At 38.0% G+C, this 15,831-nt stretch overlaps 1 protein-coding gene across 20 annotated transcripts in view; it reads right to left on the bottom strand.

Annotated features, from left to right (window-relative positions):
- Positions 1-15,831, bottom strand: part of TRDN (triadin) — a 322,289-nt gene that overhangs the window by 25,049 nt on the left and 281,409 nt on the right. For 19 of the 20 annotated variants that reach the window (XM_075924079.1, XM_075924088.1, XM_075924085.1 and 16 more), the window contains 7 exons: positions 15,465-15,482; positions 13,732-13,779; positions 12,826-12,846; positions 7,632-7,658; positions 6,323-6,361; positions 6,068-6,109; positions 5,044-5,088 (listed from right to left, as the gene is read on the bottom strand). In XM_075924079.1, coding sequence (XP_075780194.1) covers positions 5,044-5,088; positions 6,068-6,109; positions 6,323-6,361; positions 7,632-7,658; positions 12,826-12,846; positions 13,732-13,779; positions 15,465-15,482 — 240 coding nt within the window. The remainder of the gene's footprint in view (positions 1-5,043; positions 5,089-6,067; positions 6,110-6,322; positions 6,362-7,631; positions 7,659-12,825; positions 12,847-13,731; positions 13,780-15,464; positions 15,483-15,831) is intronic. The other variant, XM_075924078.1, reaches the window with a different exon arrangement.

The raw sequence follows: 15,831 nt of genomic DNA on the forward strand, positions 1-15,831 counted from the left end.
ATACCTACAGAGCAGACATAAAATAAATTATATAGTCCCAGTGACAAACTGGGAATTGGCCGATCCTTGGTTTTCAGTAGTGTTTGGCCCTAGATGTGTGTCTGAACTTACCCTCATGTGCCCATTTATATTTTAGTGTGAGCAAAAACTACGGAGCCAAATATTTCTGAACTTTATGGAAGATCATATTTGCAATTTAGGCAGGCCCATATCCAGTGATATGTAATTGTTAAAATAACTGACGTACAGGTTTACTAAGGAATATAAATTATTGTCTACTGCAAGTATCAATATTGCATTTTCCTTGATAGGATTGCACTTTAATCCTTGTATATAAAAATGTTTTAAAATTCAAGGTACATACAGATTTTAAAATTGCTTATTGCTCTTTATCTGATTGCCTTATAATATCTAAAGCCAGATGAAAGATTCAAATCCAAATCTAAGAATGTGAAACTATTCTGTTCAAGCTTTAGAAGCCAAGAGAAGATTTCTTATTTAATTTTTGAGATTATCTCAGAATGCTTAAATACTTTTCAGCTTTGATTATTCCAGTATAAAGTATTAGTATTTAATAGACTGTGCATAATGCATCAGGTTCAACTGGAAATACACAGGAAGAAGAATTGAAGCACAAATTCATTACAGTATCATAAATTTAGTCTCAGATTTTAAATCCTTAGAGTGTAGCTAATGCTGAAATATAGAGTTGATAAATGTTTGGCTATAATTCACTTTAACATTATTTATGAAACCTTTTATTTGTTATTTGAAAACATGCCAACATTTTTGTTCACAAAAACAGTGAAAAGAGACTGTCAAATACTTGAGTATCTTGTTTGCATGACCATTCATGGAAATATATTTGCACAGCCATCCTGAGAACTCTTTAAGGTCTAGGTTTATCCAATCAGGGATCATCAATATCATGTAACTAAACAGATTTATCACATAAACCAAAGTGATTACTAGAAGAAGCAATTGTGATAAATAACCTATACATAATCCATAGTAAATATGATTTTTTCCTAAGTGAGGTCTGTGACCATGGTTCCAAGTCTGGGATTTTTTAGGGCTAACATGTCTTTTATCTTGAATTTACAGTATTTTCCCTTTTAAGGAAATGATTTTCTTCCTGCTGAATCTTGTGGTTTGGTTTTATAAGATATTAGAAATAAAAAAAATCATTTATATATATATATATATATATATATATATATATATATATATATATATATACACACCACATGTGTGTGTTAAAAGAATAAGACTTACGCAAAGCCAAAGTTAGAAAGTGTCAGAATTAAGGTTGCTTGGCCAACCTTAATTTGTCCCTCTTGTGTGCCTGCATTATGATGCAATCTTTAATTACTTACATACTTTTTTTCCCCGTCAGGACCTATGGCTTTGTCAGGACCCATGCCTCATTTAGTGCAAAGAAAGGATGCTGCTCAACTAATCAATATTTTATTTCTCCCTTACGTGTTTGTTGTGTGACTGCATGCTTTCAGACCATATTAGTTCATTGTGTGTTTTTCTATAGAGCTCATCACTATAGTATTTAAGTCTTTCACAGTTAATGAACTTTTTCACATACCTCTGTGGAAATGATGGGGATCTGAGGCATGGAGATATTAAAATCAAATTTCTACTAGTTTTTCCATGCCCAATCCGAGTTTTCAGAGTACTTAGCATTATATAGCACTTCTTCTGTTCAAAGCACAGTTACCATTCCTTACAATTACATTTGTGAGCACTCAGCCTTTTTGCAAATCAAACCGCTACATCTCAGGCACGTAGCGAATGAGGAACACACAATTATTAACAACCTGAGAAAAATTTAATTTAAGTGACTCGTGCAGCGTCACACAGGAACTCAGTGACAGAAGGCAGTGACAGAAACCAGTTCTCCAGGGCAGCATTCAACTGTCCCAATCATGAGACTGTTCCTTCTATTCCTGCAGGCTCCTTCCTTATTCACCAACTCCCTTCCAATATCTGCAACAAATGAGGGTCCTACCTGAAACAGTCTCCTTCACTATGCAACTCTGATTCACTCCCAGACCATAGTTTGAGAGGCAGGAGTCCTGTCCAAACATTAGTATGTGATCATATAATTAAAGACTGTATCATAATGCATATCTATGAGTGAGCTGAATAAGCATTGCAAACCCAACTTTAATTCTAGCATTTCCTAACTTTAGAATGCTTCATTTTGCTGTTTTAATAATGTTCTTGTAACAGATTTTTTGAAGAGATGTAATTTCCTAGGTTTTTAAGAAAGCAAACGGAAGAAAATTCTACCATGCGATATCATCTTGACGCCCATAAGAGGTGTTGAGCCTTATACCCATCACACAAGGCTTTTGCCATTGGAGTTAATGGAGTAAGTGATAACAGTAACCAGAAACCATGGTGTGTGGTCCTGCACTAGATGGGGATGAGACTCAGTGGCTTTCACAGATATTTGCTGGCAGGAGAAAAATGGGGAGATGTAGGGATCTTGGCTCCATTCCAGCCTACGGTATGGAATGAACCCTTCTAGCTCATTCCATCCAACCGTTTCTGGTCTCAAACGTAGCTCTTTCCCAACAACACCATCACATCGCAGTTCACTACCAGTCCCAGTTTCTCACTTTGGCCAGTGTCAGTTTCTCTCACTGAGCATCTAATCCCATCTGTTTTAGCTTCCCACTGCCCCCAACCCTTTCATCATCTTCAGTGACTCCAAGTCCCTCTCCTTGCCTGGGTTCCTCATTCAGTCTTAAACTCCGCCTACACTGTGTCACAGAGCAGACCCTGGGGGTGTGTGAATTGAAGAATGACCTGAAACTTTAGGTTCTAAATGCCAAATGTAGATGCTGCTGGTGCCAGTTAAAAGGTACCTAGGTCAAGTTAATGTAGTCCTCTTTCAAACAGAACAATGTTACTGTGTACTAAGTGCCTTTTAGTTTACACCAGCTATGTCCATATGGGCAGTTAGAATGTAGCACGCTTGTGTGCTCGCCATTCCTACCCTTGCAGTCATAACTGAAGAAGTCTGTAGACAAGCCATCATTGCTATTCACCAGTTCCTCCTTGGCTCCTTTTCTAGTCTTTGCCTAGTTAATCCCAATTCTTTATCAAACCTTAGTATTTCCTCTTTCCCACTGACTGGCTCCCAGGCCTTCTTGCCCAGCTCCCACTCCTAGTTTCTTTGCCAAGACAGTCCCAGTCTCCCCCATTTCAGCTCCTACTCTCCATTGTTGGATTCAGCACAGCCCACAGCAGAGCTGAGAACTGTAATTGCAAGGAAGTCCTGCTCAGCTCCAAGCTAAAGAATGTTCAGTGTGGACAGAAACTTCTGGGAATTTAGTTTTTAACATCCAAGGAGTTTCTGCGGAGCATGTGTGAATTGTATTTTTCCTCCAAACACTTACAACTGGGTCAAATTTGGGTGGATTTTCACATAGATGGGAGAAACATCCCTGACACAAGACTCACGCTCCTCATGCTCCCTGTCAAATTTCAAGGCCTGCCTCAAAGGCACAGAGATACAAAAGCTTTTCAAAGAATTCAACATGGGCAAAACAGTGTATTTCCCTAGCCACATTCTCAGAAATGGTTGAGCCACTTTGGCTGAAGTTTTTCATAAAAATATAAGCTGAAGCAGATATGGGGCATGAAAAATTTCAACCCAACCAGTTTTAGTTTGGTGAAGTTATAAGCCACTGAAAACAGAATCTCATAAAGGAAAATGTCAGACAACCTTCATAACTGGCAACATTATTAGGACAAGAAGCAATGGTCTTAAATTGCAGCAGGGGAGGTTTAGGTTGGACATTAGGAAAAACTCTCTGTCAGGGTGTTTAAACACTGGAATAAATTGCTTAAGAAGGTTGTGGAAGCTCCATCATTGGGGATATTTAAGAGCAGGTTAGATAAATATCTAACAGGGATGATGTAGATGGTGCTTGGTCCTGCCATGAGGGCAAAGGACTGAACTTGATGACATCTCGAGATCATTTCCAGTTCTATGATTCTATGATCATGAACACTACCTATATTAACTCATTGAGCTCCAAAATTGAGCATAAAACAATGAGGCCTGTTTTGCAACACAGATTAAGTCTCTGAATTTCTGTATCTCTTATTGGACTACAGAATTAGCAGGACTTGCACTCTATTTGTTGAGCCCAAGACTCACCATTCCCAATGAAAGAAGATATATTCTTATATGAAAGCAGATCAATCCTGAGGCAGCAAAACATTTATGCTAGTGTTTCATTTTAAGCCTGCAAATAGTCAAGAGGAAATATGCCAACATTCTGTATGCTTGCTATTAGTTTATTTTGTATTTCCTTATTTTTTGTTTAGTTTGTTTTGCATTTCCTTGTTTTTGTTTTGTGTTCACTTGTCTTGCACATTTTGTTATAATTAAAATAGTTAAGCTTGACTGTTTGAAACAAGTTAAGACAAATACTGTTTGTGGTTATTGTGAGGCAACCTCACTGAAGTCCACAAAGTACAATTCAAAGTGCACATTCTTTCCTTTACACAGATATTATTCTGTAGTGAGATTAAAGGTGCTATCGGCAGCTGACATGAATCAGTGTAACTTCAGTAAACTCATATGCACTGAGTTACAGCAGTTAAGCATCTGCCCATGAGTTGAATCAATTGATGATTTGTACTATCACAGCACTTGTGATCCCACACCATGGTCCTGGATCCCATGATATAAGGTGGTATACAAACTAAGAATAAAATGTTGGTTTCTGTCCCAAAGAGCTTACACAACAAGACATTATAATAGCATCCCACCCTCCTTTCATTGTTTGTTTTAGAGGCATAGATCCCCATACTGAGATATAAGATGAAAATATGTTTGGGTTAAGGACAAAGATATAGTCCAAATACATCAATCCACAAATGCACAAATATGGGTTTGCTTTGGTTGGTTCATCCCTTGTGAAATTCTCATTGATTTTAATGAGTGTTATGCACATTAAGAGCTTGCAGGTTTGGGGTCTCTTTAAAAATGTAAGACGAAATATTGATTACCTGTTGTCAGGTTGTGCTGTCTTAGAATTTCTTTTACTGTCGGGACTGTTAAAGAAACATATTAGATAAGCAATGCAGTTTTATCATTTAAATAAAAACACGATTGATAGAGTTGGTTAACACAGATAAAGTGCATTTTGCAAACAAACCCTTTTAAAGGAAAAATGTGTCTCTGGTTGTTAGTTGAACAATCTCGCTTCAAAATATTACTAATAGCTATTTTCAAATGGACTATTTGAATCCTCAAAATGTACGCTCAATCATTTTGCGTGGACATGTCTCCCTCTGATTTTGGGGATCAGTGAATACAGATATGGTGGACCTCGCAGAACTGCACTTCTATAAAAATGATTTCTGTTTAACCAGCATGAAGATCCAGAGATTGCTCTCCATATACTGTATGTGGTTTTATACCTTTCAGTACCTTATTCTGCTTTTCCAATGCTACTAATTATTTTAGTGGGCATCACATAAACCATCATAGCAACTACAAATGACTCTGCGGAAAATAAGCCAGCATTGGGTTGAAGCTGTGGAGCTCAAACAGCTTAGTCAGCATGAATGTGACCAGGAAATGTTTCACACAAATGATAATTATCTCAAACTGTGAATGCAGTCATCACAAAATATACAGGTCAGCAATTCAAAATATCCCACACACTGAGGAGATGGAATCTGCACTAGCTCCAGATATGCTGTCCCAGCACACAGCATTATGGCAGACTAGGAAGAAACCACTACACTCCTATGTAGATAGAGTGTCTAGGAATCCTGCAGATAGGCTAATGTACCAGCTGTGGAGGGCCACATTGCAGCCTATATCCAGGCTACAGGAGGAGCTGATTTCATCCCTCTGTCTCATATACACAGGGCCAATATGCTGAGTTACTTTGGCTTCATGTGCCACTCTAAATTCCCCCCTACGCATATTAGAAAGGCTAATACAGCTCTTCATTCCAATCACCATAAAACGTGATGTTCTCATTTTAATTACTACTTGCAGAATTTCTCTTGCCTTTATTACCTTTGGCTTTTCTCTCTTTAAGATGTTTCTTCTCTGTTTTTTCTACAAAGCAGAAAGAAATATAAGAGTTTATGGAGGGGCAATTTAACTTTGCAACAATCAGTTTATCAAGGTCACTCTTCAGTTGGAACTGGGACAAACCTTTCAGAGATTGTTTCAAATAACAATAATAAGAACTGTAATGCTGGACAATGAGATTACTACTGTAGTGATCTTACATTACACACACAAACTTCTCAAATAGTCAGCTCTTACCTTCTCTTTCTTTTGCAGCCTTTTCTGTTTTTTTCTTTGCTAGAAAGATTTGCAAGGAAATATTAATTAAGGCTGTTATCACTTGGGGATTCTATTCTGGACACCTAAAGCAAACTGATCTCTGGTGTGTAACTATAAATGTTCCTAAATTTGCAGCTGGAATAATTTGCACATTTCATCAGGCTATAGATCTACAACATTATATTCTTTTTTTATTAAGCCTTACACCAAACACACATACTTGTCTTAGATTGATATATGTTTATGCCCTTTTTCAGAATTCCTTTCCCAATCCCCCAGAATACAGCTAGTTATCTAAGACACATTGAAATTAACTAAGGTGGATAACTACAGGCATCTGAACCATTCTAATATCCCCTGTTGAGTACAGCAGAAATCTGGCAGTATGCCTCAGAACTGTTCATTTTCACTCCATATGATCCAACCAACTGTAATAAGGATTCAATATCTCTTGGTGTGTGTGCCATCTGATTAACACAAGCTTGCTTAATTCTAATCACCTCTGTCTAGCTCACCCTTAAAAATAAATAAATACACTGAACACAAAATAATCAGTTCATCAGGCCAGATTTTCAACAGCTGAAAATCGGCATAGCACTAATAATTTCAGTGGATCTATGCCAGATTGCACCAGCCAAGGATTTGGTTACACATGTTTAGTGAGTATATATTCCATTGGTTTTCTTTGCTAGATACTAAAAAAAACATGGTCTTAATGAAAACACTGGATTTGTGGCTTATTATAACAATCTGTAACAGACTTGACCTCCTTATTTCTCTGTGAGCACAGAAATGTAAATGGGGCACTTCCCCTTAAATCCATGCTAACTCTTTATGCTCAACTATCAGTGCAATCGCCTGTTTAGCTATGACACTCTTAGGCTATGTCTTCACTAGCAATGGAATGATGAAACTTTTGTCAATCAGGGGTGTTAAAAAAAGACAAAGGTTTTGCTGACAAGTTCCATTGTCAACAAGAGTGATCTCACAGAAATTGGTCCAATAAAAGATATTTCCTCACCTGGTAGAAGTATTTTGTCAGCAAAAGAGCTGACAAATTGCATCTACGCTGCCTGGCTATAGTGACACAGCCATGTTGCCGAAAGCTGCATAGTGTAGACAAATTTTTAGAACCTTTCCCAGACCTGAAAAGCTCTGAGTAGCTTGAAGGGTAGCCTCTCTGATATTATCTCATCCGCCTTGTCTCTAATATCCTGAGACTAATATGGCTACAACACGGCATACAACTAGTCCTTTCTCCTAGATATTTGGGAAGTGTAATATTTACCTGCTACTGTCATTTCAGATGCTGGTTCTTTAGGAAAACAACAAGAAAGAAAAAAATAAGGAAGAAATTCAGGTTATTTTATTTTTAGAAGTTGATAGTTTTGAAAGAACTTTACTTTCAACTGCAACTGTTCCCATGGGACATTAATTTGGAAATAAATGAGTCCATGCCCTAAACATATACACAGAAATCTATCAGTTTTGCCCTTTGAAGTGCTATAATCCAACATGCAGCTACAATGCCAATGAAAGCTTTTCATACAAGTGAGGATTTAAATAGGGTTCTTTTCAGATAAGCATTCAAGGTTCTACCTGCCCAACATTTTTTTTCTGTAATGCAAATTTAAGCTTTTACCCCTGCTGTCCTACCAGCTATGTACCCTAATTAAGAGCTCTGACATTGACCTGCTGTCTGTGCTAGGACTTCACCTCTCTCTCTTTTGTGCCCCCAAACTTCTTTGTTTTAGACTGTAAGCGATTTGGAGCATCTTGAACAATCACTTGTGGTCTCTAGGCACTGCTGCAAACAAATACACAACAGATACAGTAGGCCAGCTCCTCAGTTGGTGTAATTTCAACATAGCTCCAATTTACATAAGGACAAATGAATCTGCTATGGGCTTTGGTGCCTGATCTGTGGCCCTGCCCCCCCATGCACTGCCCACACTATGTCTGAGGTGCTGCCTCTGCTCGGCCTCTTTCCTCTGAGATCTTACCCATGCTTCACCCCAAGGCTCTGCCTTCACCCCTTTTCCCCTCGGGGCCCCTTCCATTGCTTGCTGAAGGGGAGGAGCAGAGAGGAGTGAGCAGGAGGAAGGGGGTTAAGAGGAGTAAGTAGTAAGATGAGGAAGGTAGAACCTTGTGATGCAGCCCCTTTTAATTGTGGACCCAATGCCATGATGCCATTGTAAACCTGGGACTGAATTTACACTGTTTAAGACTTGGTGCCTGGAAAATGAAAACATTTCTTTTCCCCTCTTTTTCATTAATATTCATTTTATCCCAGGGGCCAGAGAGAAACATAATCCCTTTTGACTAGAACAGTACAGAACGGGATTGGTTCAGTTTGCAGGGATAGAAATACACTTTTCTTCAGATTCCACTTTGGGTGAACTATCACTTTTTGGCTTCAGCTGAAAATGCTATGCTTCATCTGTGTTATAAACAGAGAGGGCCAAACATTTTCCATCAAAACTGTTTTTGATAGGAAGTTGCATTTTCAACTGCACAAACTTTTTTTTATAAAAGGTGTCCATTTTCTAGGAAAATGTGGACTTTGTTTTAATCTCATTAATAATAATTATGACAACATAGAAAATGATACATGGTACCCTATAAATGTTGTACTTTGGGCACCTCATGCCCCAGTTATCCCCTGTTGTCCATTTTCTGCAGCCAGACTACATCTGGAGACTGTCTCACTCTCTGGTTGGCCCAGATTTGGGGAGGAAAACCTTAAGAAGTTTTAGTGTCTCTTGTCTGCTTCTCCCTTATCTTCACCAAGGCAGAAATGCTTATGGAGTAAAACCAGAGGAAAACATCGAAAGAAATTCTACCTAACTTTATACTTTTATTACTGAATAATACAATTATTTATTTTATTCGCAGTAGGGGCAGTGAAGGGCCAATACTGAGATCTTTTAAAAATTCCACACTAAATGTTTCTCCCACTGTATGTTAGCATGTCATATAATTAAATATTTTCTTCTTATTTGAGAAAAATAACATCAGCTTTGTTTTCTGTTCAAGGTAACCAATTTAATTTGACAGACTTTAAAGTAATCAGTATGCAGGAACTGTATTTTAGATTTGATTAAAGCTTCTGATTTGACAAATGACCAACTGCCAACACAGACACTATTTCATACTAAACTGGAGATAATGAAAATTGGATGGTTTACTATTTATTTGAATAGCCAGATGATAATTAATTTTGGTTGATTACTATTAAAATGCACATAGACAATTTTGGAGTCCTTCAGACTTAGTTTTTATTTCTGTTTCTGGCCTGCCTTTCAGATAATAAGACAAATTCTCCACTGATTTACACCTGATCCACTGATTCTAATGGGATAGCACAGGGTACAAATTAAAAAGAAATTTAAATCAAAATATGCATATGCTTTTAGCATATAGCTGTGCTACAAACAATCTCAGAAAGCTATTGATAACGCAATATCCATGGCTTTATAGTGCAAACTGATTTACATAAGTTTTATCTCTTACTACAATGCACATATAAATTAATTAGTAAAGCTATTGTTAATAGTAAGATTTGTCAGCCCCTATCCAGAAGAAATATTCTTCTGTTAAAGATCAGTTAAAGCCAAAATATATTCATATAAATGAGGATGCACTATAATACTGATCCAGAAAGTCTTTTAACTAGAGCTACACAGGGTACTGGATACTTTGATTGCTGAATTAGGGTATAAATTCTAGATAAAGATATAGACGTACGCTGCTGAGCATCTGTTTGGTGATTTTTTTAAGTTAGAAAGTATTTATCTAGCTCTATATGATCATTTCAGATCACAACTTGCAGATTCAAGGATGTTTGCACATATATTCCCACAAAAGTAATATTGATACATCTTGGGTACTGTTTGGCAAGGACGTGTCAAAGCAGCATATGCATTGGTAACATTTCCCATAATGCATCACAGTCTTCCCTCTTTCCTAGCTGCCAGGTGCACTAAGAATGTTCCCTAGCCTCATTGCATCATGGGAGATGTATTCTGGCTGGGAAGTCCACTCACAAAAAAGAATAAGGTCATCAGTTTCTCAAACTACAAGTCCCATGAGATACTGGAGTAGCTCAGAAGAATCCTGTCTAATGTCAAATTAAGCAAAATTGAAACATTTTGATTGTTACACACACCAGAATTAAAGGATTGTATCATTTTGCCAAAAAAAAAAATCCTAGACTTTGGGTGATTTATTTTTAATTAAAATGTGTAATTTTTCTACAGAAAACAGATCTACAGAAAATGTTTTTTGTCACAAAATAGTTTCAAAGATAATTTTTCTCCCAGCCCTAGTGATGAGGGGCTGCTGCCACCTGCTGACTTCAGTGTGAGTTGATGGAGGTCAATAACTCTCAGGATTTACCATTTATAATTTTATATTATTTTCATTAATATACGTATTTGTGTTACAGTAGAAACAAGAGGCCAAAGCCCGATTGTGCTACCCACTGTAGAAACACATAACAGACAGATACTGTTCCAAAGACCTTTCTGATCATTTATCTGACAAGGTATTGATTAAATAATTGTCATATTTCATAAACACTGATCTTTATTAAAAGTATTATTGCTGTTTTAACCCAATGTGCAGTATGTAACATCTGATTTCACATGATAATTAACACAAATCCAATCCTTCTCTATGCAACAAAAGCAACCATGGTCCTTAACAAGGACAATTTCTGGAGTGCAAGGTAGATTCATTCGGTATATGTTGTCTAATTTCTCTTGAAACTCACTTAAACATCATGATCTTTTATTATTTTCTTTATTTTAATTGGGTATTTTATTCTGGTAGAGCTTGTCTACACTATAGAGAAGCTCGAAGCTCCCGCATTCGTTCTTCTGGGTTCAAATTACAGTAAACTTCCGATAATCTGGCACCTTTAGGACCCAGAGGGTGCTGGATTATCAGATATACTGGACTATCAGAAGGGGGGGCTATGAGGGGCCTGGGGTGGGGTGGGAGTGATACCACCCCAGACCTCCCCCTTCCAATAGTCCGGCTCTGCCCCAGGCGTCCCCGATTCAGCCACTGTTGGTCAGTTTCAGCAGCGGCTGAATCAGGGAAACCAGGGGCAGAGCAGCTGGGGTGCTGCCGTGTTAGGCCCATAGCGCTGCCCCTCGTGGCTGCAGGACCAACCTGGCAGCACCCCAGCTGCTCTTGGGGATGCCTGGAGCAGAGCAGCCAGAGTGCTGCCGGGTTGGTCCTGCAGCGCCGAGGGGCAGCGCTACGGGACCAACCCAGCAGCACCCCAGCTGCTCTGCCCCAGGTGTCCCAGAGTCAGACTCTGCTGAAACTGATCAGCGGCTGACTCCGGGAAGCCCAGTGCGGAGCTGCTCTGCCCCGGGCTTCCTGGAATCAGCCGCTGGTCAGTTTCAGCAGCAGCTGAATAGGGGCACCTGGGGCAGAGCAGCTGGGGTACTGCTGGGTTGGTCCTGTAGCACTGTCCCTCGGCGCTGTGGGACCAACCCGGCAGCACTCCGGCTGCTCTGCTCCAGGCGTCCCCAAGAGCAGCTGGGGTGCTGCTGGGTTGGTCCCGCAGCTCTGAGGGGCAGCGCTATGGGACCAACTGGCAGCACCCCTGCTGCTCTGTCCCCGGCTTCCCCGATTCAGCTGCTGGTCAGTTTCAGCAGCGGCTGAGTCGGGGAAGCCGGGTGCAGAGGAGCTCCATTTGTCTGGCTGCCCCGAACACACTTCCGGGTTCCTGATGGTGCCGGACCATCAAGAGTGCCAGAGCATTGGATGCCGGACTAATGGAGTTTTACTGTACTGGGTCTAGTAAAGACATACTAATTAGAACTGAGCAGCACCAGGAGTCCTGCTCCTCACAAGGAGTAAGGGTTCAATGGGAGCATATGCCCCCATCGATTTCCCACTGAGTAGACGGTGCCAAAACACAATTTAAGATACTTTGATTCCAGATACACAATTAATGTAGTTGGATTTACATATCTTAAGACAACTTTTCCTTTTAGGGTAGACCAGGCCTTAGATATAAAAATTATAGGCTGTTAAAAAGGCTAGAAGACTTGCCTGCTTAATACACTACATGAACTATTTCTCAACAGAACAAAATAAATTATATAATATGTTCTTTTATTTCTATTATGCTAAACACTATTATTCTAATTAATCTATAATTTCACAAAATTGATCTGTGAGCATACTCACCTCATTATGCTACTAATATAATTTATTTTACTTATATAAAAAGTAATGACAAATTAGCTTATCTTATTGTTGCAGTTTCACAGTATTAGACCACCAGTAGCTTTGGCTCATTTGCTTTTTAGGCCGAATGAACAAAATGTACAATACAGACACTTTTAGAAATGAAAATAACATTCACTAGCATGACAAAATAGCAAAAATGAAAACCCAATCCAAGGCATCATGCATTAAGGGCAGGTTCATATTCAATAGAAAATGTCTGTGGCACATACTTGCAGTTACTTTTGCTCTAGCTGAGAAGTAAAAGAGGGAAGAATAAAGTTCAGAATGGAAATGTATGGAGAAGGCTGACAATATTTTTCAGGCCAAAATTTGCTTTATTTATTCTTATATATAATTAAGCATTTTTAGTTACAACATGGCTAGTTACAATAGTAACAATGACAATAATCACTTTGAGAAAGATAAAATGTGCTATGTAAGAATTAAACGTAATTATTAACAACAGCCCCCTTATATCAACATAACTTCTTTTACATTGTAGGCCAGAGCGGATGACCTCTTTTATTGCAGTGGTCATCAATTTGCAGTGAAATTAAACTGTTCTCCTTTACACTGCTGCAGTAAATGCATTGCACACGAGAAAGTTCATACTACTGTAATGGTAGATTATTACTGTAATGGTAATATCCAAGAGTCATTTAACAAAATGAAAAATAGATAGTCCAATGTGGTGGACCAAACAAGATAACATATAAAATGCTAGTCTAGGGAGATAACTACTCTGGAGGAAAATGGAACTGTCCCTGGTCCTGAGAATTTGAACAATGCAGCAGCTCAATGAAATCCAAATGAATTGCAGAATGATAGAAAAAAATAATTTATGAATGAAAGTATTCAAAAGAAACTCTTTCAGATTATGGGTCAAACTCTGCTGAAATAACTTTCTTGACAAGAATGGAGTCAAGGAAGCAGGAAATTGTCTTTATACTGATGAAAAATTTGACATGGGAATTCTAAAGATTTGTAATGGCTTCAAGGTCACAGTATTCTGCAAAAAGTTTAACAATACTATAAACTCCTACATTTTGTCATTTGTCATATGCAGTTTTATTATGAGATTTATGTATACAGCAATTTTACATGTAGGGATAACTGAACATAACAGTAAAGCTTACCTGATTTTGTTTGTGGAACTTCTTTTTCATGTCTGACAGCTTCATGCTCTATATAAAAACAGCAGCATGAAACGGCTAAGTCAGTGATGCATTTTTAATAATAGTAAGCATTGTGTGTATGTTTTCTTCAAGAGTAAACATTTTTCTTATACTGTACATGCTGTTATTGTGGAAAAAAAGCCAAATTACTACCCTCTAACAGCCTATTCACTAGGAAGTCTGCAGCATAGTAGTGATAAGTAATATTGCACGAAGGTGTCTAGTCTCCCCATGATGCACACATAATGCTATTAATGCTACCAAAAGTTATGCACATATTTCCAGGGATAAAAATTGCGGCAAGATGTAGATTCAAAGCATATGCCCCAAAATGAACAAGGAGGTAATATTTTATAGTATAAATTCAGTACCCGTGAATATAGTCTACCCTTTAATAAGTAGCACAGATCACAAATAAGTGGATGACTGAAGTATTTTGGGGACTGATACATATCTCTGTGGATCAATGGGCACTTGCAAATTTGCCTCTTTTACCAAGCATTTGTTTGCAAGTTAGATACTTAAGATGAACGCCAAAAGTTCAGAATACATCCCAGGTCATACGAATAGACTATATGTTGTGATGGAGAAGAAAGGAAAGGAAAAGCTGAAGCAGCCGTAAGCTCTTATATTATGGTAATACAGGTATCTTGGCCAACTGCAAACAACTAAGTGACATAGCAATTTTTAGAGCAGAAAGATCAGGTGAGTGCTATGTTGGCCACTGTTTCTCTCTCTAATTTCCACAACATTGTAACAAAAAAACAAAACCAAAAACCAAAAAACAAAAAACAAAATAACAACAACAAAAAACAAAATCCCTCAGCAAGTAGCAATACTTAAAAGTGAACTGAAAAGTTAAAATAAAAAAAATAGCTAATCCCAGAAATCAGTGCTAAATGCCTCTGTCCCATCCCCATTAAGATTCCCAGGAGTTCCATGTTTAATGATGATTCCACAGAATGATGCGTTCTGGGAAATGCCTAGAAAACCAGGAAGTGGCAGGAATTTCACACAGGAGACCGTGAATATAAACAATGAATTTAAACTCAATTTTGTGCTGTGTGAACCCTCCTTACATACACACACAATGCATTTTTGGGGTGGGATTACTTTTATGATGTACTCAAATTTTTACTTCAGCTTTGCAGTCCACCTGTATGTGTTGAAGAAAAGAAGGGCATAGAAAGTCAGCAAACTTGCCATACTGTAACCTCCATTTGCTCAGGCACTAGCTAAATCCCACAGTTACTGGGACACATTTCATGTTTACTTGTACGCTCCCAACCCCATTTGAGAGAGAGCTAAATTTCGCAGCGTGTTTTAATGTTTTTTCCTCTTTTTGTTTACTTGACCAACAGTGTTCATTTAGTCCCAGGTGATTGTTAACAACGATATTTTAAAAGTGTCCTACTCCTTTACTTATTTCTGTACTGAAATTTGTGATATGGGAGGGAACGAAATGAATTCTGTGCTAAAACAGTTGGTTATGGAACTAAATGGACTGCCAGTTAGGAAAGACAAACAAGTATGTTAAATAAAAGCAAAAGCAGAGAGATTAGGATTGCTGGGAAAGAGAGAAAGTAGTTTTAAGCAAAAACTAAAAAGATTACCAAAACAAAATTTTTGTTAAAAACAATCACACATCCAACTATATTACAGGATTTAGCCTTCTCAAGGTTTATACCACATACTTGCTGGCTTTGATTTGACTACAAAGGATAAAAGAAGGTAAAAATATAATATTTTAGGGATAAAGAATGAAGAAATACACTATAAACATTTTTGCTTACTAACATTGTTCCTTCCATTTTGTATATTCCTTCCTCACTCATTCTTAGCTGAAACATCACATTTCTTTCACATATAAAAAGGTATAAGTAACCTTACTATGGGCCAGATTAAGAAGGAATTTAGGCACCTAAGGATACAGACAGGTGCCTAACCTACTTTTGTAAATGACACTGGGTTCCTACTGAAAATCATTATTAAATAAATGTATATCATCATCACGCTATCACATGCTAATTCAACTGAGTATAATAAGCCTAATTTTCATCT

This window comes from Pelodiscus sinensis, chromosome 3, assembly GCF_049634645.1.
Source record: "Pelodiscus sinensis isolate JC-2024 chromosome 3, ASM4963464v1, whole genome shotgun sequence".
NCBI classification, from domain to species: domain Eukaryota; kingdom Metazoa; phylum Chordata; order Testudines; family Trionychidae; genus Pelodiscus; species Pelodiscus sinensis.